We start from the raw sequence: 25,109 nt of genomic DNA, 5'->3' as shown, positions 1-25,109 counted from the left end.
AGCGATAATGGTGGGGGGGAAATATCCGATCCAGGAAGTGGTCGACGCGGCTCACGACGGCTTCGTCGTGGCGAAAATCGGGGGAGTATACGTGTGCAGCTGCTATGCTCCACCGAGTTGGTCCCCTGCCCAATTCGAGCGCATGCTGGACGAGATGGTTGATGCGCTAGATCGTCGAAGACCGCTCCTCGTTGCTGGGGATTTCAACGCCTGGTCCGTCACCTGGGGCAGCAGGCTGACAAACCCACGAGGGATCCGTCTGTTGGAGGCAATCGCTCGGCTGGACCTGGTACTCGCAAACCAAGGCAGTACCAGGACTTTCAGCAAGAACGGACGAGAGTCGATCATAGACGTGACGTTCTGCAGTCCCTCGCTGAGTGTTGGAATGAAGTGGCGAGTCAGTGAAGATTTCACCTACAGTGATCACTTCGCTCTGCTCTACAGCATCGAGAGGGGGCAGTCGCAAACAGCTCGACAAGCTGCACCTCCAAGAGGGTGGAATAGGCAGTGGAGGACAGCGTGCTTCAGTGAGGAGCCGTTCGCGGAAACTCTGAGAAAAGCGGACCGCGACGAAGCACTAAATGCAGACGAGCTAACGACAGCGATGGTGAGGGCTTGTGATGCGGCAATGCCGAGAAAACGGCCCGCAGCAGGTAATCGGAGGCCGGTATACTGGTGGACAGAGGAGATAGCTGACCTCCGCAGAAAATGTCTACGCGCTAGGCGGGAATGCCAACGCGCAAGAACCGAGAGCGTTAGAGAGGAGAAGCACAACGCCTTGAAAGCTGCTAAAAAGGCGTTGAAGCAGAAGATCGCCTTAAGTAAGAAGGAGGGCTATAACCGCCTCCTCAAAGAGGCCGAGTCGAATCCGTGGGGCGGTGCCTATAGGCTTGCGATGGCGAAGCTGCGAGGCCCGAGTGTCCCTCGTGAGAGGTGCCCGGATCGGCTGCGGGTGATAGTGGCCGAGCTGTTCCCGCAACACGAGCGGACGATCTGGCCGAGCGCGCCGTGCGGTGCGGCTGGGGATGGGGAGCGAGCGATGGTCACGGACGAGGAGCTGCAACTTGCGGCTCGACGCCTGTCCCCGGGCAAAGCCCCGGGGCCAGATGGCGTCCCGAACATCGCTTTGAGGGCGGCTCTGCGTTCGTGTCCTGGCATGTTCCGGAGAGCACTGCAAAAGTGCCTGGACGATTGTGTGTTTCCGGACCGCTGGAAGCGACAGAAGCTTGTGCTCGTGCCGAAGCCTGGCAAAAGCCCAGGAGACGCCTCGTCCTACAGGCCGATCTGCTTGCTGGATACCATGGGTAAACTCCTGGAAAGGTTGATCCTCAACAGGTTGACCGAGTACACGGAGGGCGCACATGGCCTCTCCGGTAGGCAGTTCGGTTTCCGGAAGGGGAAGTCTACCGTTGACGCGATACGGCTGGTGATCGAGACTGCTAGCATGGTCAAAGGCCAAAAGAGCGGGGGAAACCGGGTATGTGCGATTGTCACGATTGACGTCAGGAATGCCTTCAACAGCGCTAGCTGGCTGGCTATTGCGCAGTCACTGCACAGTATGAGGGTTCCCGAATACTTGTGTCGTATACTGGGGAGCTATTTCGATGGCCGGGTCTTGCTCTATGATACCGACTCAGGCCCACAGGAAGTGCAACTCACGGCAGGCGTTCCCCAGGGGTCTGTTCTAGGGCCTACGCTCTGGAACATGATGTACGATGGGGTTCTGCGACTGAAGCTGCCAGCGGGGACCTCGGTTGTCGGCTTCGCCGACGATATCGTCCTAACAGTTTGTGGCCCGAGTCTGACAGAGGTTGAAATGTACGCGGAGCGGTCAATTGAAATGGTGGAAGCGTGGATGAATGGACTAAGCCTGTCCGTCGCTCGGCACAAAACCGAGGTGGTAGTGGTCAGCAATCTGAAGTCCGTCCAAGAGGCGTCGATCTCGATCGGCGACCTAGTGGTTCGGTCCCGGAGAGCGATACGATACCTCGGTGTGATGATTGATGACAGGCTTAGCTTCAAGACTCACGCTGAGCAGGCCTCCAGCAAGGCATTGAGGGCGCTTGACGCTCTTTCTGGCATGATGCGCAGAACTGGGGGCCTCAGCAGCACCAAAAAACGGTTGCTTGCGAGTGTCACCACCTCGGTACTGCGTTACGCGGGCCCTGCCTGGGTGAAAGCACTGTCGTCGAAGCGGAACCTGGGGACCCTCAATCGAGTCCACCGGTTGGCTGCGATACGGGTCTCAGGCGCCTTCCGCACTGTATCCCTGGCGGCCGTAAGCGTGGTTGCGGGAATGATCCCCGTGGGGATCCTCATTGAGGAAGACAGGGAGTGCTACGAGAGTCGAGCCCCGGGCATTCGCGCCGAGGCAAGACGGCGGTCGATGGAGCGCTGGCAACGGGAATGGGATAACGACGTGCACGGACGATGGACGTACCGCCTAATCCCAGACCTCGAATGCTGGCTGCACCGGAAGCATGGGACCACCAATCCCTCCCTAACCCAATTTCTGACTGGGCATGGGTACTTCCGGGAGTATCTCCACCGGATAGGGAGAGCTCCGTCGCCGTGCTGTCCGAACTGCGAGGGCATCGTGGAGTCGCCGGAGCACGTCCTGTTTGCGTGCCCCCGGTTCGACGACGCTCGAAGACAAATGCGGGATAGGGTCGGAGATGGACTCACTGTGGAGACCATCGTCCAACGTATGTGTGGGAACGAGAAAGCGTTCGAGGGAATGAGCGCGTGTGTTGCAGCCATCACAGCGACTCTGCTCGGTGAATGGCGACGAGAGCAACATCAACCGGCGGCGCAGACGTTAGCGGCACCAACCGCACCTGTCGACCGGGAGTGAGGGCAGACAGCACACGAGTGCTGCTTTCTTTGTTAATGACAAATTAGGACCAGCCCTAGTCCCCCCTTCCGAAGTAAAGCCGGTGACGGTAGTTCCGGAAGGGATAGGATGGAGAACCAAGTAGAGTTTTAGTGGGTAGGACCTCGACAGCGAGGGGAGCCCCACACACCGTGCGTAAATGCATTTCCCTACTTGCAAAATAAAAAAAAAAAAAAAAAAAAAAAACCCTTGGCTGCCGTCAGGCTTTGTACAAAAAGGTATCGACGACTTTCTGAATTGGCGATGGCTTGCTTTGATTATTGATGTTGAAGTTTGATTCATATGGTTCATGAGCAACATCTTTATGCCACAGACATTAGCAATGGAAGTTGAAAGGGGCTAACAACAAATTGAAGGTTAAATTTCACTTGAAAACTACACATTCAGAGAAACAATACAAAGCGAAAACTTTTCTCTTACTTTTTGGATTTATACTAATTTGTGAGCGCAATACGGCACGGGATGGAAGAATATCCTGGCCACGGGTAGCTTTCTTTCGACACCGGGTCATATTTCTCGTAGCGGCATAAATTGCGTTTAACTTAGCAAACGAACTTTGAAAGAAATTTAATGCCCTCAATTTTTCGGTACTCACCGCCGCACGTTCCGCAAGCTGCTGAGTACATGGTTCGGCCGTGCGCCACTATTGAAGAAAATTTGATTTATTTTAATCGATTTTGGTGCGAAACGTTTCGGTTTTCCGTCTCTCGCATTGCTCCAAATGCTGGCCCTCGGGGTGAGCGGCCAATTTTCTCGTAGACGATCAAAGAAATTGTTTATGAATAATTAATACCTTCGAACCGCACGCCATTTCGGCAGCGTTCCGTACCGGTGCTGGTGCTATTCCGATTTTTCCAAACTCCCAACACACACACACTCACTCGCAGACACAGAGGAAGGTCAACATTGTGTCCCCGGGGCCTGACGGCCTTAGAAGTAGGGGCACACACACACACACACACACACACACACACGGACACAGATTTCTGCATATTCTCGAATATTTCATATTCTGCATATTCTCGGCGAATATTTATTCAATTACGACTCAGCCCACCCAGACACGGGCCGGAAAATAGGAAACATTTTCCACTCGTTTGCACCCTTCACAAGGAGTCAAAGGGCGAGGGCACTCAATCCGAGTTGCCGAGCGATTCGGAACTTTACATAAAACAACAACATCGGAAAGCAGCCACGAAACTGCGTTGTGCCGTGCCGAGAACCCTGGCCATGAAATGTGAACCGCGTCTGTCTGCGTGCGTCTGTTTTGAAGTGGCCCAATGGGTTGGAGGCCGCCCCATTTTCATTTGGGTGTCATTTTATTAACCATTAAAAGCACATTCAACCTGTGGAACGTTTAGTGCCGGTCGTGTTGAGATAGCAGCCCATCAGAACCCGATACAAACAGGGTTATGAGGGGTGCAGGTCCTTTCAGTTGCAATCCACTTTTCCCCGAAACACATTTTCCTGAAACGTTTTCCGTCGCCGGCAACCGACGACGCTGATGGCCGAGACGACGACAACCTGCGTTGTGCTGCGTGTCGTTGGAATTGAATTTAATAGAAAATTGATCATAAAAAGTTCACTTTAATAAACTCATAAAGACACCTGAATTATAGGTGCCAGCGTGGCAATGTGATGTTTCCAGAGTGTCCTCCCGGATGTCCTGAACGGCGCGTCCTGGGACTGGGTGGCTCCCGCTCGCTTCGTTGTCGTCGTTAAAATGTTTGCCACAAAACTTTTCCCGTAGCCGCACTCCAGCGGCCCAGGCGCCAAGAAGCTTGTTCTCGCTCTCCAGCCAGGCAAACGGATAAACGCGTCGCGGATTTCAAGGATCAGGCGAATCCTTTCGCAACTCCCCTTCCCGTCCCGTTGGGCCCCCGTTGGGCCAATGTCTTCAGCAGCCGGAGCTATTCCCGGAGGCCATTTTAGGTGCGCTTTTGCTCCCGGAAATGCGTGCGGTTGACGGATCGTGGACTTGCTGCAGGATAAAAATGGTCGAGCCGAGAGCAGGACGAGGCAGTTTACGGAACGTTGCCCGTGTACGTATCATTCCGCCCTGCCGGTGGAAAATTTCCTTCCAAACGCACGGAATCAGGGCACCGGCCGCATCGCAATGGCCGGCCGGCACCGAAAACCGGCACGACCACGGTGGCGTAAAGTAATTTAATGGCGAGTGAAAGTAACATTTTATGGGATTTCCATTAACACCGTAACGTAAACATGTAAAATGCTTTAATTTGGCGTTGGCAGGATTCGCCCACCGACGCGCTCTCTCGCTCTCTCTCTCTCTGTCTCTGTCGGTGGGCGAATGAAAAATCCCACCCCGGACACCGCAGGACTCTCGCAGGACGGTTGTTGTCGGTTTGGGGGGCCCGTGAAACCGCCGTGGGCCGTGGGCTCCGCGGTGTGGCTTCTCTCGGGGCTCGGTGTTTGTAAATTTATTTGTTTGCGGTACGTTGCTTAGTTGAATTATTTCCCTCTCGAAACAATATCGCACCTTTTAAAGGGCGCCGGCAATCCGGGCCGCCGGCAGTCAGGACTTTAATGCCGCGAGCGAGGAATTTAATGGTGGAAATTAATTGAATATACAGTCGGGCGCGCCGGGCTTTCGGAGCCAGGGTTCTCCCGATCCGGGATTGTAGTGGAAATGGTGCGCCGTATGCCGGTGGCGGTAGCTACAAGATGCCGCCGTCGGTTGTCGTCGGTTTGTTGCACAATAAATTACAACACTTTTATTGTCTTCGATGTGGCCCATTTTGGAATTCGGGTCCCAAGACCCAATGCTTTGTCGTGTTTTAAAAGCGATTTATTTTATTTTGAATGGTCTCTTTAAGGACATCTTCCGCCAAATCTCCGAGTTTATAAGCTCCATTTATGCTTAGTTAATTGCCCTAGCGTGACGTTTAATAGAATTTTACATAACACAATTCTCACAAGGCCTTCGATTACTGAGTTCCACAAAGAGAACCAACGTCTGCCTGCGAAAAACTGTTGTTGACGGTTAAGCCACAGGATCTGGCCCGCGGCGGGGGCTTCGATCGGTCTAACAGTCCCGGGAACCGGGTGAACTTTGTAATTTGGGAATCGGTTGCGAGCTCCGGAGGATCAACTCATCCCGCCGGCCTCTTGTGGGAGTCTCGGTGTGTCTTTCTTCAGTCGGTCGGTCGCTCGGTCGTCGGGAAGTCTGACAATTGCTTTACCGTAGTTTCCCAAGTGATTTATAACTCCGTTAGAAAGATGAAAGCTAGCTAATGGAATTGAAAAAGATACACCAAACTCCAGTCTGCCGGCGGCAGCACCTTCACCGTCCCGGAATTGGGGGTACCCGGGAGCGAAAAAGTCACCATCGGTGTTCGGGAGTTCCTGCACGACCACGCGTCATTCCTGCCACCATCTGCCAGCAGCAGAGGGACACCGCCGACACCGTGCTTCCGCCCACTGAAATTGGCTGGCCTGGGGGAACCAAAAAATCATAAAGCAATAACATTGCGAACGTGACACGGGCACGTCAGGCACTACGGGCGGGCGAACTTAACCATCGTTTCCGGGTGTCGCCGGTGGCTCGTTGGCCGGCCCATTTGTCGGTGACGGTTCCGGTCCCGGTGGGGTCTACCTGGGTGTAAACATGGCCGCTTGGTGCAGTAAAAATCTCGCCCAGCGGCAGCACAAGACAGGAAGGGGCTGCCGAGGCGTTGAACTGTAACGACCTGGCGGTAGAGCATCCACGGATCTGAGGCGAAGATCCTTGCCACGGGCTGGAATCAAATAACCACTCCGCAGGCGACGCCAACGGCTAACGCAGCGCCTCCGGAAGCATAATGGCTGACAGATGTTACACGCTCCTGTTGCGAGTAGTCCTTGTCACGCGCTTACCAGCGGACCGGTTATCCTGTAAGCCTTTCTTTTTCAAACCCATCCAACCGGCGACCGGTGGATTGTTTTGCCCGGGATGATCCTCGTTCGGCTTGTTTACGGTCGCTTTGGGTCACCGCGCCCTCCTTCCACGTGCGCACCATATGGGCTTGATTTAATCCGGTGATCCGGACCGGCGGCACTTCAAACACGGCCCCCTGCGACTGAAGAAGCTTATCGATAAACCATTAGATTACATGGCGAAAGTGGCCACGTAAGTCTCTAATGAAGCAAAGGGTTCGATTTGTCGTGCGATGGGTTTAGACTCCGGTGGTAAGCCGCTCGGTTGTTGAATCCTTTGTTGTTGGTTTTTTTTGTTTGGTTAGGAAGCTTCGTTGACATAAACTGTATAATTTATCCGATTGTGTGTGAATAGTTCATAAATTTCGAACTTTAACCATTCATCAACGCCATTCCCTCGCCCGAGGTACGCCAAAAACCGAAAACCCCAGCGTTCCGCAGGCGATTATGACCGGCCGAGTGGTCGAGTGGTGTATTAATTTGTCGTTTTTCGTGTCGTTTCCGTGTTGGCAGGTGTGAAATGGCCCTTTTTCAGGACCTCCCCTGGCTGTGCGTTAGTTCAACCGGCGTTTGTGGGTCCAGGGCGTGGGTCCCGGAGGTGATGTGATTTGGCTAAATAAAGTAACAGCAACACGATGGCCGGGCCAGTTGGGGCGCGGTGGTGAAAAGATGTTAGATAAGCTTGCCGTCGGTTGGGCATTGGAAAAGATTTATGGTAGTTTTCACTGCAATAGATCATTTTCCGTAGTGTTAGGAACGACCGAACTCGACGACTTTACCGTTTGTCGGGAGAGGGCTGTTTTATTTGAATTCTCGCCCGTTGTTTGTGCTCTCGACTTCATGAAGTTAGTTAATGCAAGCCTTACAGTTGTACGTACGGTAAGTAGAGCTTTTAGTTACAGATTATTGTTCCTTTTTATGGAACTGCATTTATTATCTCTCTGTTATCCTGGGCCTTTACTACTTTGGTTTTTTAAAAAGCTTTAAATAATCGCTACAAACTGTTTCTTTTATAGTTCTTTAAAATATGTTTCAGATCCATACTCTGGATACGGTTTATCGGAGAAGGCCTTGATCAAAACTTTAGTTCGCGGTCATTTGAAACGGTTCTTGTCAATGAACGACTTTGGCCAAGAAATACCAAAATGTGTTAATTTTTAGTCTGTCGTTGAGCTTGTGAGAGTGAGGTGAGAATAGGATTAGCTCACTTCGTCAATCTGCTTCTCATTGCCCACATTTGTGAAGTGATTTGTAGTAAATATTGAAATGAGGAAAAAGAAAACATTTATTTAAGAAATTTCGGCAAGTCCGGGCACCGTTTTGTTGCATAATTTGTTGCCATTTTAAAGATAAATTAGTTAATCTAGTTTCAAACGGTCCAGTTGTTGACAGTAGAAATCCAAATTTGGTGCTTGGCCATACGGAAGCAACTCATAATAAATGATTCCTTTCAAGTCTCACCTGATACACAGTAGAACCATCGTTTGGCTCCCGTTCCTTTCCTAATCCTTTGCGTAATTGGTTCCAAACTGTTTTATTGTTGATTTTTAGCTGTTTTGGCGATCCTACAACTGCTAACATACCGATCACCTTTGATTAATTCTGTCATTTTATCGATATTTTTGACAACGGTCCTGTCTTCCGGAAATCTGAGTGGAAAAATAAGACCCACAATAATGGACATTTCAATTGATGAACTTCAAAAAGAGTTTGTAGAATGAATTTTAAGTTTCAGACAGAGTTCTTAGCTTTAAATGATTATTACAATTGGCTAGATGTTGCTTTTTAATTCAAACCCTGCCCAAATTTAATTCAATTTACCCCATTCGTCCAAAGAACCTGTGGCAGCTCCAAATTATTTACCGTTTGCTGTACAAAACTCCTGCTGATTGGGTTTGACTGGTGGCCAACTTTAGTACACCTTGTGCTCGGTTTGCATCTTGGTCTGCATCAGCAATAATGATGAAGAATGGAGAGTGGTACAGCAAAAACTCAATTACGACGCTCTCGAGAGGGCACCCGAGAACTTGCGCAGACAACTTTGCACGAGCAACCATCATAAGAGCTGACAAATGGAATGGAGTGGTTGGGTTTTGTGTTTCATAAAACTATCGCAAAGCTTCTGCGAACGGAGGTGGATTTGTGAATTTTTTTTTTTTCAAAACAGTTGCAACAGGAATATATCTTTGACGCTCTCCGCGGCTTCCGATCCGTGTGGCCACACTCTGGTGCCACCTTGCCGCTCCTTTCCGGGTGGCTCGGTTTTCCCCGGCGGGATTTTCCGCGGATCAGTTTCACCGGGGGGACGCGAGAAGTTTTCCATTCGCAGCTGTCACCTTCGCACTAATGCAGCGCGAATGGTGCTCGGCTTTCCGCCGCGAGCATTTCTGTTGCTGGAAGGTATGAGGCATGGGCAAGCAAAAATGAAGAAAGAAATGGCAAGCATCTCCTCTGCCCGAAACAACGGCTCCGGGTTCATCATCAACAACCAGAGTGGAGCGCCCTCGAGGTGGGAAAAATGTTTTGCAACTTTCCGGGCACCGATAGCAGCCGCACATCCGTCGTCCGCTAACTTAATCAACACTTTTGGAGCCGCCGTCCGTTGTTGGGATACTTTTCTGCACTGGATTATCGTGCCCGGGTTGTTGTTGCCGGTCGAAGGGACTCCAACAATGTATCGGGGGATGTTTTCGGTCTCCTCGTTCTCGTTCTCGCTCGCCGATGTAAGTAAGCGGAAAGTTGCAAATAAGTAAGACATTATTTGAGCGTTTTATTTAAGACAATGTTGTAAGCAATCGCGGCGGCGAGGAGGGGTTCTCGGCCCTTTTCAGGGATCCGATTGGAATCCTTGGATAGTTTTTTGAAGTTGTTTCCCGATTCCGATACCGAATGAAAGTTCGGGTTTTGTGTTGTTGCTGCTGCAGGGGCGGCAGAGTGTTTCGGAACTCGCTCGCTCAGGTAATCCGCAGCAGGATTAGCTTGGGCAGCTGTGCCTCCGAATCCTTGGGCAAGAGGTCGAAGGACAGCGCATTGTGTTTGTGCTGTACCCGATGGCGGAGCTAATCCTTGAACGGGTGCCCTTTCGCCTCCGATGCACTTTGCGTTTGGGGGGCCCAACAAAGCGGACCTTTTGTTACACGGAGGGTCCTGATTAAAACCTGCACAAACTTATCGACGTTCGATCCGACAGGCGCTAGGGACGACAATGAAGTAACTTGGCTATCTTTCTATTTTGAATGCTGAACCAGAAATGGGATTTGACTATCGAACGTCTGCCATCTTTTGTCGGAATTGAAAAATGGGAATAAAAAGGAAAAAAAGGTTTGTTTTGGGAAAGATAGGAAAGTGAATTTTGAATACATAGATGATTCCGATTGTTGCATATCTGAAAATGAACATATTGCTCCGAATGGTTAAAATGCAATCCAAAAATCAGTCAGTTAATTGCTTTACATTTAATATTTTAAATTTAAATCATATTGTCTACACATTTTATGTCCATAGTTTCAATGAACTGACGCAAAATTGAATTTAGTGTATTGTTTCATGTGGTAAAGTATTTGTGTTCTTCAAATTCATTCTCTCTTCATAGAAAACTAAGTTTTAACATACAATAAACTTGAATTGGATTGAATATGTTCACATAACCGGGTTAGAACATTATTTAGTTTATTGAGGACACATTTTCATCAAGTTTGTAAATCAAAGTTAAGATTTTACATCACAACAAGCTGTACGATCGATCGATCAGGTGTTCGATTAGTCCGATCTGTTGCAGGTCTATTTTCTACATCGCTCGATATTTGATCGTTTTTGTTTGATACATTAAAATAATACATTCACATTCATCTTGCACTGCGACGGTAACGACTGTGGCCCTTAAGTCTATTCGTCACTTTTACTTACCACGGAACACGGAACACGCAAAAGATGAAACGCTTTTAGGCAGGAACATGAAAATTTCACTCTCGACGTCGCAATCGCCCCACTCCGACCTCCGTGAGAGGCCTGGGTGGTGGGCGGCGGGTTGGGGAAACCATTCGGTGACGTGTCTTTTTCTGACACATCCACTTCCGGAACGAGCCGAAAATCAATTCGAGAAAGTTCCGTTGTTTTTATCCCGATTTCATTTGCGGTTCGGTTTTTGCGGGGGCAACTTTTCGATTTGCATTCCGCGAACTCATTTACCGGTTCGACGGTTTCCGGCCCGGTCCCGGGCCGTACCGTACCGCGTGCCTTCTACACGTCGTCGAGCCAGCCTTCGCTTCGTCGAGGGCGTTTGGATGTGAAAGCGTGCAGGCCTGTGCCACACTTGAAAGGACGACGATGGAGGGCACACTCCACCGCGTGGGGTGGGCCTCATCCGGGGCGCCCGCAACTTTCGGGCCCGATTCCGCCCGAAATCTGGCATTCAATTTTTCCGAATTTTATCCCCGACGGGAGTTGGAAACTCTTACTTGTGTTTTATTTTATGCTGTTGTGGCCGTTTTTTTTTGTTGTTGGGGTTTTTGAAAACATTTTGTCCTTCGTTTGCTCTTTTCTCGCCCGCGTTGATGCCACGCTTATCGGACGGTTTACGTTTTACGGCAATTTGTCTGTTGGTCAGGAGGCTTCCGAAGGCACACTCCTTGGAAGCGTTCCCGGGGAGCATGTGGAAAAACGCAACCACCGGGGTTGGTGATCCTGCGCGTGGACATGGACCCCGGGATCGGAAGCCACTCCAGAGTTCGGGCATCGGAGCATCGGTTGCGGACCGGAGTTGGCGTCGTCGGTGCCGTGCTGGGAGAGTGTACATCAAAAAGCAATTAAGAGTTTCATTGGAAATCGTTTCGATTCGGTTTCGATGCTGCTCGCCGGTTGTCGAATGCGGGATGAACTTGAACGGCACTGGCCCTGTCGACGCTGCCCGTGCGCCCTTCTTCCGGCGCTCTGGTTCTTTCGTCCGACGGTTTGATCCTTTGGCCACAGAAAATTGTTGGCAAATTGGTTGATACTACCGGGCGCAATTGCTGGCCGTTTACAGTTGGTTAGTGATGAGCTGACCGTGTACGGGGGGGGGGGGGGCCAAATATTTCCGCATTCCGAGGATTCCTCTTGTTTCGAAGCTAATCATTTCCTGCAAACAGCTTGTCTGAAATGTTGTACTTCGAACTGTCGGAATTAAACTCAAAAGTTAACATTTATTACGGCGTAAGGGTTGATTCGAGCCATTGAATTGATATAATAAGCAAACAACAACACATTTCAACATTATTGTTAATTTTATTGGAGTTTTAAATGTCGAATTTCGTGAACGTCAACCGAACTGTTATTTAAAATTCAAGTAAGATAACTGTAAGTTTCATAATTAAACGCGGGTATCCTGCAAAAAATGTTCGTCAGTGAGCCTCGGATTATATTCTCCCGAATATGTTCGTCCTTACTGACATCTGATTTTAAGTGCCATTAACCAAGATTAGTTGTATTGGATTGGATTGTATTGAAGATTGGATCAATGCCGCCATTGAATACGTTTTAGAGAACTGTTTTGAGGCCAAAAACTCTCCAAATCACCTTCGAATGGTTTCATTTTCATCGGAGTTACAACTGTAGGTGCTACAGTGCGTCACCATTTCCTTTGTTGCCTTCCTAATGCGCCAAACGCCGCGTGGGTTTGGCTCCCTGCGATCCTTGCGCCTCATTGAGCATGTTAAAAGTCTGCGGCAAAATAGCCTACGGCCCCCAAGGAGTTCCGTCGTTTTTCCCACATGCTGGCGGCACTTTTCGGCCGTATTTAATCGAAAGTTCAAATTTATGAAGGCCCATACGGCGAACCCGAAGCGTGGCCGGATCCATGTCGCTCGAAGCGCTGCGTTGAGTGGTTGCCGAACTTTGCGAGCGAAAAACAATATGTAGCCGGGCTCGGGCCGTGCCATGTTTACGGTTATTGTTTCATGCATAGCAAATGCTCGAACGCCACAAGACAGTGTCACCCACTTTGAGAAATGGCGCGCTGCTCTTCGAAAACAACAACTGCCGTCCGCGGGCGATCATTTGGAGTAAGGACTACGGACGGTCGGTCGGTCGGTTTCGTCTTCGCGTAATGAATTGCATGATAATGGCGAATACATTTCGTCGTCGCGGAACACGGACTGAACGGAGTGTCCCGTGACGGAAGACGGAAAGCAGGACGGGGACGCGAAAGGCCTCACTGCCACCGCCACCGAAAGAAATTGAAGTAAACTCATAATTTCAATCGCTTTACTTGCGAGGACCATAAATATGTCGCCCGTGAAAAGGTCGTTTGTTTTGTGTGTCTTCTGCCGAAGGTTTGCCCCCGATTGTGTGTCCTGAAGGCGGACTCGTTGAGCTTGTTGATTGTGGGTGGGGCGGCTGTTGAATTCGGCCTTGATTTTTCGTAAACTTTTTTACTGTAACCCATTCTGCTATGTTAAATAATCGTACTACATGGGTCGATAAGTCCGGACGCTGGAGGATCGAACCGTATTTTCAATTCCTGATTTTGTAAAACGAAGTAACTCCATTTTATGTTTTTGTTTTTTTTTATGTTATTTAGGTTACGTTTGTAACGAGCTAGAGCAGCATTATTACTCTACACCCATAAGTTTGGTAATTGAATTAAGGAACTCTCCAATGTGGCGGTTATTAGCAAACTGTCGACCTGTCGACCTCTAAGTAGTCAGTATGCTTTTTTGAAACAGTTATTTTATTAGCTCAATGATGCCTAAATGCTTCTTGATATGGAATCGTGCTACTCGAAACCTGTTGAACCAACCAGCGAGCCCCGTGAGGCTCCAAAGCGATGGTCAACACTTTCACCGGTGGTCTGGTTTTTATTTGCCGCACACCGAGGTCCTTTTATTAATGTTTAGGTCTCGCGCAAACCAATCGATGAGGTGACTATTTACCTCAATTTAGACCCGTCCCCCGTCCGCAGCTTTCGGTTAAAAGCTACGATAATCTAATCGTTTAACGCCGACCCCGTGCCGGAGCCCAAGTCCGGCCGGGACCGGCCGGGGTGGTGGAAAACCATCAAAAGCCCACTCCGGACTTCCGCCGCCGCGGGCGGCTCTGCTGCACCGGCCGGCCGTGTTTATGGTTATTCGATTCCGCAACCGAAACCGTAAAATGATGACCGGCCATTAAACGGGGAACGATTTGAAAATTTATTCCACCGCCCGGTGACTGTTGCTTTCCCGCTCCGGCGATGGACGATCCACTTTGTGCGTGTCCGTCAGGGACCCCGGGATCCGGCCACTGCGCCCGTTGGTGGGCTCCTTCGGGGTAGAGCCCCGGAAGTGGAATAAATAGAAAGAAAAAAAGCCATGAGAGTAAAGTGGGAAACCCTTCGACCGGTGGGAGGAGGAAAATCAATCAATCTACTATCGATCATGGCCGCAGCCGAGCGAGAGAGAGAGAGAGAGAGACGGAAGCTAGACCACTACTGGAGCGTGCTGGGGCCACAAGCATAATTTCTAAGCCCACCCTGACCGATCGACTGCTACGGATGATTTATTCCGAAAGCCACCCCCGATAAGGTCAGGGTGGTTCGCTTTATGCTTCGCTCGTTTCGTTTAATGTATGTTAATCGTTTGTTTGATAACCGCAAGCGCGGAAAAAGGAAAATAAAAAGATTAGCAAAACCCACACCGCGTACGCAAACACGGGTTGTAATTACTTTCGCGCAACTTTGGGTTCGGCCACAGTGAATTTGCACAATTTGCAACTCTCAATAAATCTCATCGCTCAACTTTTGCGCCGTGGACCCCCACTTTTCAGTGTGGAAATAAAACGAAACAAAATGAAAATTAACCACCACCCGGCGAAAGGTGAATCAATAACCGGGTCTTTCCCAACGACGGCGTCGGCCGTGGTCGTGGAGTTTGAAAGAGAAAAATCTTCCGGCTTCCGGCGAGTGCTCGATTGGCGGGAACGGTTCTGGAGCGGACATAAATCACGTAGCAATAGCGGGCGGCATAATTGAATGGTGCATTCAATTAAACTTTCTGTCACCCATCCCAGGCCCAGGCCGGTGCAGCGCGTGAGCTTTGCTCAAAAGTTCGACCCGAAGTCGCGCCCGAAGTTCGAGTGTTTAAGTGGATTGGTTTCGAAAGGCGTGTTTCCGTTTTTCTTCGCCGTAGGTTTGGTTTCTTAGTTTATGTAATTAATTTGTGGCTCTTGGGCGTCATGGAATCGTCAGATAAGTTTTGAGCACCTTACTTTGGGCATTTTTGTAATATTTATAACACCCTCAGCCCACGGAGTCGGCAACGAACATTCGCACTTTAAAGTTCGCCTCGCGTATCGTTCGTAACGTAACGTTACGTAACGGCACATGTCATTGATGTTTCCGTTGATCAGCTGTTCGAAGCCTTATCATCCTTGGCGTTCCATTGCAAACTATTTCCATTTGTCTGTCGTACTTCATACCATTAATGATTTAAAACTGTCCTTTATCCCGGACCCGGATAACATTGCACTGTCATTCTTAAGGAGTGTGGATCAGCGTTAGCTGTGGGACCACCGAGGATTACGTTCTGTGGGTCTTTGTCCTCTGGGACATTTCCATATTTGTAGAAGGAATGTTAGATGCTTCCCATCCATAAGAAATGCAGTAGGGAATGTGAAAGAGCACGGCTTTGTTCTGCTCAGATCCTCAGCGACATGCCTTCTGATCTTAACTGGTAAGACAAAGGTCTACAGGTGGATACGATTTGTACTGACTTCAAGGCAGCATTTGCCAGAGTTTCACATCACTTATTGAAATACAATTTGTCAGTATAAGAATTTTTCGTCACTTCTTGACTTTAATATGTCCCGTAATCAGTGTCGTGATGCCAAACTTGAATCTATTCAATGACTTCAATTCTGCCTTCAAATGTTCAGCTCTGTGGGATATTTGGAAAGTTTTTGGGTCAAATTGTGTTGCTTAGTTTTGCGTCAATTCCTTTTTATAAGTTTATAAAATGGAATTTTGGTTCGTCCACAACTTACTTTCGAGTGAGTTGCTTTCGTTGCTTGACCCACGCCTTTTTAATGCTTAAACGAAAACGCAAAATTGAAAGAGCCAAACGAGAGGTGTCGAGGGTTATCAGCACATTAAACGTGGTGTGTGCGTAAAGTACTTTTCCGTTTGTTTGATTTTCGTTTGACTCCCGACGAACCCCGAGTGCCGAGGCCATTCAGCGCTCATTCAACAGGACGGGCCGTGAAAGTGTTACATGTACGTTTTGTAAAGTGGTGGCGTATTTTTCTGCTCACCCCTCGCCAGCCGCACCTCCCACCGTGGCCAGTCCTGTCCCATCGAACCATTGCGTTCTCGTCATCATCACCTCATAAACGTAAAGTATGGTTCCCACTTCACCCATTCCGGGGCCCACCGTTACGCCACGGCGGCCGTTAACGTCGGCGACGGGTTGAAAGATTGGGCCCGTTCTGCTGTCAACGAACGACGGGCCGAAGCCCGTGGAACGGAACGATATCGTGACATGATTTATGACGCCTCGCTGTGCCCAGAATCCACCGAGAAGCAATCCCTGGCTGGCAGACCTCTATGGCGAAGTGACGTCTCGGAACAGGCGGGCCTCGGAAAGATTGAGGTCGACGTATGCCCGGTGTAATTTGTTTGAAGTGCTGCACATAGAAAATAATTAGAGAGAAGGGTCGCATACGGTCGCAGTCGGCGGCTAGGTCGGTGAATAAGTCACAAGCATCGGACACGGACGCGGATCCTTTGCTGGGCGTCTTTAAGGCGATGGACGTTTGAATCGCTTCCGTGCACCTCATATCCCAACAAGGAACGGTACATCAAAACATGAAAATCGATCCCACTCGATCCGCTTTCGGCCACTGATGAAGTGTATGTCACTATTACCGGTCGGTCCTGGAATTGCGTTCCGCTTCACGCACAACAATAATGGTGAAACGTGAAATATCAAAAATACACAAAACCTCGCCGCGGATCGGATCGGTGCACAAAATTCTCATTTCCGTCCCGTAAAGGGCAGAGTCCGTGGTGACCGTTGCCTCCCAGCGTGTCCGCTTGAAACCCGGATTCAAAACATGTTTGATGTTGTGTTGATTGAAAGAAAAATTAAATTGTCGATCACATTCCTGAATCGGCCCACCCCAGCGATCCTTTCCGGTAGGCCGGGAATGCCGGATCAGTTCGGATAGCATCATCGGTAAACAATTCGGCCGCTGTCTTGTGTCACCTTGTTAGCACTCATCGATTGCCGTGTGCCCCATAATCATTTATGTTCTCATCGAGCTTATCCTTTGGGTCGATTCCGGTCGGGCGAGCATATTGCTGCCCAATTGTTGTCGCAATTGTTTCGGGTGGCGCAAGATGGTGGCGAAGAACCTCTCTTAGACCGGACCGACCGAACGTTGATGACGATGGGATGGGATTAGTGGATAGCGGTAGACAAGTGCCCAAATGGTACCTCGCACCGGTTGAACTGACGGAACCGGAATCGGCAATCCGGTCGGTGGACGCCGACAGGCATACCGGCAAGCGAAAGCAGCAAAGTCCTTTATCGTACCGTGCCGCAAATCCTTCAGCGTGACCTTCCGGGAAAAGAGATTAGTTGGGGCCGGTTGGCCTCGCTGCGTTTTTCTTCGCTGGCACAGCTTCGGACGAGTGAAACAGATTGGAACGACCCTTCGACGAATCGTGGTCCGGTGTTTGAGGTCTGATGTGTTACATTAAGTGCCGTTTGATTAACGTCGAGTCCAGTCCGCCGACCAACGGGTTGCCACGAGCCACGAACAGCGGTCCTTTACTGGGAAAAAGTTTATTGAAACATTCTTCGCCAGATAGTCGCCGGCAGGCAGGCAAATTGGATTCAAAGTTCATAATCATTGCGGGACCGCTGGGACAACACATTCAGCCTGATGGGGCGGCCTGTGGGCTCGCAAATGGTCGTTTAAGATTAGAGTTTGCGCTCCCCATGGCATGGCGATTCAATTTCCGAAACTTTGTCCTTCCGTCGGTGGTACGATTTATTTCGCCACTCATCGGTGGCGCAGGCAGGCCTTAATCCTTTTTCCGGCAGGCCTCAGAGAGGGAGAGAGAGAGAGAGAGCGCACAATTTACCATTTTACAATTGTCATTTGATTACGGAAAAAACGGCGGCAAAAGTAGTGGCGTCGTCCGGAGTCTTCCGGTTTTTTCTGGTGCCACCACGCCGGAAGTGGATTTGAAATGATTTGCTGGGCAGTGGCAGCCACGACGGAGTGACGGAGTCGGCTGAAAGGATGCGTTGATTGCGAAAGTTTTAATTTTTATCAACTTCTCGGTGTTCGGTGGCCTTTCCGGTTCGGCTGTCGATGGCTTCCGACCTCCGGCTATTATAGCACCGCCGGCCCGGTGCGGTGCGGCATTGTACGTGTGTAACTGAAAGTAAGCGGTTCGAGAGGGATCCGAATTTAGCATAATGTTGACCAAGAATTTATCGCAAATGGAAGACGCAATTACTCCGAATGGCGGTGCTATTTCAAACAACAAAGCGGCTGAGCGACGGGCGAAACTAATTTACTTTATAGTTTACCGTTTCGTTTTCTGCTCACCAGCAAACCAGCGGATCGAAATCCTTCCCCATGGTGGCTGCTGCTGCTGCTGGTGGTTGGTGGCCTTGTCTCGCCCTGAAGCCCTCAAGTCCGAAGATTGGAGAAGAATAAAACAGCGGCGGCAAGCATAAAACCGAGCATAATGGAGGCCGTAGGCCGATAACATTCACCGAAATGATAGCGACGGCGGCCGAACGAGAGACAATGTTTATGCTGATTACCGAATTGGCAAATGAAACCAGACGAAGCGCCAGGTTCCAGTGGGTCGGCCGCGAGGTGTAAGTGGTAGCCATTCGGGCGATTTGGACGCGCGCCCGAAAACTATCTCATTAATATTTTATTCGAGATTAGCAGCAGCTACACCGACGACGAAGCTCGGCCAATGTTTGTTGATAATTTTCATAAAATTTTGTGAGACTTTTGCCCTCAGATTATCACGCGCCCCGGCTCGGGGTCCCCGGGAAGCTGCCCCGGGCAGCGGAAGTAGCCACGGAGCTGCGATTTGTTATTATGTGGATTAATTTACGTCAAAGTGCCCGGCCATTTGGAGGGGCCAGAAACGACGGACCGGAGGAGCTGGCCGACGGCCGCTTAAGGTGGCACTTTAATGGCAACGCAGGAATGCCATTCCCTTGGTTCCGAGCGTCAAGCAAGCGGAATGAGAAAGTATTACATTTAATCAAGTGTACCGTGTGGAGGTTAAGAAGGGGGCCGAATCGGAGTAGGCGATTGGGTTCGGAGCCCGTCGACACCTATTCTGGTGGAAATGCTCATTCCCAAATGATTTGCTGTGATCTGTGTGTAGTTTGTGAGGTTATTGAAATATTTCATGAAATATAGAGTGTGGCTAATAAGTTTTGAGAAGCACGCACAACCCATAAATAAGCCTTTCTGGCTTTAACGGTCTTGTTTGGTAGGTAAAGTCAATTTTGGCGCTTGTAAGTTACGGTAGGGCAAAGAAAAGACCTTAACCATGTGGCGACACTAAAATGGCGACACAATTTTATTGAGTTAAACCGTTGCAGAAAGCATCAGAGATTAACATTGTCTCTGATGTAGGATGAGGCCGCTCAGCGGTTGTTCTCGAAGAAGAAGAGAAGATTATGGAGGAGTTGTGCGTATAATGGTTCTCAAAAGTATTCAAAACTTCAAGACGAACCATTGATTTTTCAAATCCAAAAAATAATAAGACAGTGGCAAATTCAATTGAAGCTTTCTACAAAGGTCACATTTGCTGTTTGCCAGTTTGTTTGTCAAGTTGATAATCTGCAAACCACGGACGGCAACTGCACTTCCAAAACTGCGCTTTCGATGCGCTTCCCAAACCGCATTCCGAGGCAGTATTTGCGAAGTGACCCCGAAAATCGTATAAATTTGCGGTTTGCCACCGAACCTCGAAACGACCGAAAGGCTCGAACTTGAAATAAATTTACGAACATTTCGGCTCGAGCCCGTGCCGGGTCGGGGAGTATTCCCATCCGCCAGCGATGAACCAGCGATGAATCCGGTCCACCGAGATCGAGTTTTACACAAATATGTTAATGAATGTTAAAACCGTACTACATATTCATCAAACTGTCCTTTGTCTGTGCTGTCCTGGCGCACTGCCCGGCGCACATCGGCGCCGGAGAGTTGCCGGAGATCTTATCCCGGGGGATGGCAGCCAACACACACGCGCACTTGGGCGCGACCGGTGACGAGCCGATGATGATGTTGATGTTGGAAATTATGGAGTGCGCCTCGACACAAAGTACGAGGCCTCGAATGTTTGCCAACACAGTTAGATTTATGTTACGGCGGACGGCACACCGGTCAGAAATAGGACACAATTTCGCATAATCATAATGGTCCGTAGCCAAGGCGCGCTACTCCGGGCTCCAAACTCATCGACGCATCGCACGGCGGCTCTCGGTGGCATTGTAACACCAACGGGCCTTTGCCGTGTGTTGAAATGTCCCAGAGGAGCTGGCGAACAGGAAACGATCCGCTTTCGCTTCGGCGTCCCGGAAGACACTGATGCGGATGCGGCGGCGAAACAGAGACCATTCCCGGAGACGGATTGTAGTTCCGTTTCGAAGGGTGTTAGGTTGCACCGGACAACGAGAATAATCACACCCAGAGTTGCGTAATTACTACATAACGTTGGACCAGGGAAGATGTTGTCCAGAAGGCGAGGGCTTCATGATGGTTTTATGATTTGCGGCTTACACAACCGTTTCCGCCCCGGGTGGCGACTGTCCGATTTATGTTTCTTTCCATTTCACTAACTTTCAGCATCCTCGCATATTTATGGCCCGGCCCGGGAAGGTGTGTGTCTGTGTGGTTTGGAATTCGTGTAGCGCCATTGTGAACATATCTCGCAGGACATCTCACACATTTGCATTTACTTCAGCTATAGCAGCAGGGAATCGTTGCGAAGGAACTGTCACGTCTCGATTTGCGATGGTTGGCGGGTAACATTGACACTTAAAGGGCTTAAAGTCGCTCTCTATTTCTCTTTGGGGTGGTGATTTCGTTCGGGTGCGACTAGCAACAATTCTCGAGGGATCCCTACGATAAGTTGTGTGGCTTGTTAGTACATAATGGAAGCGATCGTTCGAGCCAACCAGACCCAGCATGGGTGGACATGGGAAGGGATCAGCCCAGCTTTTACATGCTCCAGTGGGAATAGTTGGAGTCTGAACACGGGACATAACGTTTGGATGGTGCTTCGAACACAATGATGAACAAAAACATAAATCCATGCTGGAGAGTCATCTTGCATACTATTGTAAGATCCAGCACAAAAATGTATACAAGACACATTACCGTAATTTTAGTGACTGGTGTTTGCCTATGTGTAGTTTAGAACATGATGTTAATTTTTATTTAACTAAATGTATTTCGTAAAATGACGCGTATTTTTCTGCTCAGTAAAACAGTGGCACAAATCGGGCGGTCGGTAATGGTTGCTGAATGCTGAAAGTTCTCTTGATATCCTTTTTTTTTTTTAACAGATGTCGCTCACGAGGTCGATGGCGAAGGAAATGATTACTCTTTATTGCTCTATCATCAACTGTGTGGCGTACGGCGCGATGGAAACACGTTAGGAATATGACGGGACAGCTTGTGTTTATGCTTGTGCCGGAGGCCACCGGCCGAAGCGTCCCACAGACCCACAGACACAACAACGCTTGATGGTAACAAAGCATTGTTGGAAAAACAAATAACAAGGCCACGGCGAACGAACATGTTACTTTAAAGTTTTCCTTTGTATATTGTTCATCATTGTAGTAAACACGATTTGTAGTAAATGAGTTCCTCGTCATCCGTACGCGTAATCTCGTGGCGGCTACACGATTACAAATTAAATATTTTAATGATCCTCCCATGGCGATAAATCATAAAATATTTTTTATTTACGGTGCAGCTCACAAAGATTGATCTGATTGGTAACTTAAAACATGCTTACGACGAAACCAAATCTGCTCGGTGTTGTAGTGACTCATTACGTCGCCAATCGTCACCAACATACGGCCAGTTCGTCAAAACAAAGAAAGGCCAACACCGGAAAGAAACCACATGTTTATCAAAACAATTCTTCTGAAAGCTTGAAACAGTTCTCCAGAAAGCTTATAAACGCCGGGGAAGAGGTAGCCCCAAGCGCAGTGTGTGGCCTACGGCGCTACGGTGTACGACGTAGTGAAGAACCGAGCCAGAAGGGGCCGTGTTGCTGTTGTTTCTTGAAAATTGTGGTGCAAAAACACACACTAGTGGTGCGCAACAATGGTGACAGTCGCGAGCTGTTGTTTGCTGTTGCTGCTGCTAGCTGTTCCGTTTGTGTGCGCCGATTTTGGTGAGCGCTACCTTGTGCGACGTTTAGGGTTAAGTTTAGTGTGCGCCATTCTGTACTTACTCGGGACGAAGGTATCGTTCAGCGCGTCGCAAGAAGTGCCGATCCGTTGTTAGTCGCGTTGGTCACGTCGTAAACAATGATTGGCAACGGAAATGGCGGGCGCAGAACATGAACTTGAGAAATGATAAACATTGAGAGTTCGGTTTATTATGCGAAGCGCACGTTTAGTTAGTTGGACTGAGCGAGAAATTCGTAAAAACGATCCATGGGAATCATGGGTTGCTTAGTTAACACTTCCACTTTTTTCCCCCTTTCAGACGCATACGACTTACCGGACTATCCCGAATCGTACGTTGGCTACGAACGGCAGTGTGGCCGCCAACCGCAGTGCCTGCATAATGACAGATGCCCCGATCCGGCTGCGTTCGATGGCATTGAGGAGGAAGCCTTCATCAAGGCGGTCGCCGAGTTGCTGGACAACGAGGAGAAAGCCAAATCGGCCTACTATCTGATCGGCAGGGATGAGTTCGACTATGGGTTCTTTCACACGCTCTCCATTGCACCGGACGAACACACGGGGGTCAAGCAAAGTCTGATGATGGACAAGTTTCTGAAAGACCTGGTCCGAAAGTTTGGCCCCTGCAAGGTGAAGAACCTGCTGGAAAGGCGGTGCCCGGCCAACGCCACGCTGTCACGTTGCAGCGGTGACATGAAAATCAAGTGCAATCCAGACTATCCGTACCGGAGTTACGATGGAAGCTGCAACAACCTGCAGCACCCGAGCTGGGGCAAGAGAGGCAGTGCTATGAAGCACCCGATTGCGCCTTGCTACGCGGATGCGGTCTCGATGCCAGCTCGAAGCGGCTCCGGTGAACCGTTACCCCAGAATCGAAAGCTTGTCGCCGATCTGGCCGATCAGCTGGTCAGGATCGGTGAAGAGGACAAAAACCCGACCAGTATGTTTTTGGTGTTTTTCGCGGAGTTCGTCACGCTGGACATGATCGGTCGGGCGACGCGACGTACCCAGCATGCTACGGAGGGCTTTCGGGGCTGCCGTGCCGATGGCAGTGACCGGAGTGCCTTCGTGTCACCCCTCGTAAACCCGCTGCGAGTGCCACCCGGCGATCACTGCTACGGTCGAGTCGGTGTGCGGTGCCTGAACTTCAGCCCGCAGGAGAAGGCCAACGATCGGTGCGAGTTGAAGCACGCGGGCGAACGTAACCTGGAGAGCAGCTATCTGGACCTGTCCGGGATGTACGGTAAAGAGCCGGCTTTCGATCGAGACGGCAAACTAGAGCTGCGCCACTGTGGTATCACTCGGCCGTTGGAACACGTGGAACCAATCACGGCACAGTTCCTGGCCCTCGGTGGTCTGTTTGGTCATCTGCATAACTACTGCGTCGATCAGGTGCGCTCGTGCGGGCACTCGCAGCGCGGCCCGGTGGAGGAACGTTGCCGTGCGCTCACCATCGGCGTGTATCAGAAGCTAATCTACGATCAGCTGCTGCCGTACCTTTTCGGTGAGGAATTCCTCAACCGGTGTGCCCTCGACTGTAAGTACAATCCGCGGGTAGAGTCCACCATCTCGATGCTGTACCGGAATGGTCCCGGGCGGTTCCCGCACATTTGGATACCGGACGAGATGCAGTACAAACCGCAGGGCAAATCGATCTGGAAGCCGTTCAACGTGTTCTTCCACGATCACGCCCAGTTCGAGTGCACCGGATTGTTGGCGGGCGTTCTCGAGTCTCCCATCGTGATCAATCGCATCGCGAAAGCGGTAAGAAAGGGGATTGTTTTTCCTTTTTGACTCTGGCGTGTCCGATACCATCCACTTGGCTTCCACGTTGCAGAGTTCCTGCCTATTCTTCAGCAAGGACGGAGGGCGCGGTACGTGCTTACCTTGCCTCGACCTGGCACGCAACCGTGACTCGGGTCTGTGCCCCTTGCTAACCTATAAGCACTACATCGAGCGGCTCGTCGGAGAGGAAGGTTCCAGCAAATGCTACAATACCTTTGAGGACTTGAAGGACATATTTCACCCGAAGGCGAGTGGAGCGGGTAACAACCTTTACGTTCAAATCTCAAATTGTAACGAATCTTGGATTCCTTTAGCTGATTCCGTTCCTGAAGGCTCGCTACCAGTCACCGGCGGACATCGACGTTCTGCTGTCCATCGTGGACGAGCGGTTCTATCGCGGTGGCAACGTGCCCAAGTTTGTCGCCCAAACGATTTGCCTGGAGTTTAAGCGACTCAAGTGTACCGATCGATTCTTCTACACCTGGAATGCGCACCTCGGCGACGGTAAGTGATTGATGATGGGTTTCGCTTTCGTGGGGCATCCAAATATGCTAATTCTGTGCGCTACAATACGCCCGGTGTTTGCAGGTGCCCGCCATTTGATCGAAGTACTAGACTTTACAGCGCTCCTCGCGCTCTTCACCGAGATGGACGAGGTGCCCCTGGAACCGTTCGTCGTCGATGGGCCCAAGGTGGATGCACGCGATGTGCGCAAGTACCTGGCCAGCATTTCGCACCTTTTCTGTCAAATTTAAGCGCTCGCTCACCGCAGATTGCGCCACACAACCACAAAAATAAAATAATTACAAACATATTTTCAAGCTTGAGCACCGATATCGCTTTAAGAAGTTCGGTTCGGTCACTCGAATCCTTCGCGGGAACGGGCCTGCTCTAGAAGAAATGATTCTTCGGTAACCGAAGCACGTCCAGCGACGCCGTTCATCTACGCCGAATGGCCACCGCCGATGGGAATATATTTCGGTTTTATTAACCCAAAAACGCGACCCGACTTAACGCAAACGACCACTGCCGGCCGGCGACCGCTAATTTCATACTTCGTTGAAAGTCTAAAT

At 50.0% G+C, this 25,109-nt stretch overlaps 1 protein-coding gene across 1 annotated transcript; it reads left to right on the top strand.

The window, feature by feature from the left end:
• The first annotated feature begins 895 nt into the window (after positions 1-895).
• LOC128275125 (peroxidase-like) lies at positions 896-24,791 on the top strand. The gene is made up of 5 exons (XM_053013525.1): positions 896-1,304; positions 22,553-24,015; positions 24,089-24,283; positions 24,351-24,540; positions 24,625-24,791. Exons 1-5 carry the CDS (start codon positions 896-898, stop codon positions 24,789-24,791), a joined length of 2,424 nt encoding a protein of 807 aa, XP_052869485.1.
• The last annotated feature ends 318 nt before the right edge of the window (positions 24,792-25,109 follow it).

This window comes from Anopheles cruzii, chromosome 3, assembly GCF_943734635.1.
Source record: "Anopheles cruzii chromosome 3, idAnoCruzAS_RS32_06, whole genome shotgun sequence".
Classification (NCBI taxonomy): Eukaryota; Metazoa; Arthropoda; class Insecta; order Diptera; family Culicidae; genus Anopheles; species Anopheles cruzii.
This window is presented reverse-complemented; position numbering and strand designations above follow the sequence as displayed.

Coding starts and splice junctions, on each gene's coding strand:
- LOC128275125 (XM_053013525.1), top strand. CDS start 896: ATGGCGAAGCTGCGAGGCCCGAGTGTCCCTCGTGAGAGGTGCCCGGAT. Junction 24,016..24,088: donor TCAATCGCATCGCGAAAGCG/GTAAGAAAGGGG, acceptor TCCACGTTGCAG/AGTTCCTGCCTATTCTTCAG. Junction 24,541..24,624: donor GAATGCGCACCTCGGCGACG/GTAAGTGATTGA, acceptor CGGTGTTTGCAG/GTGCCCGCCATTTGATCGAA.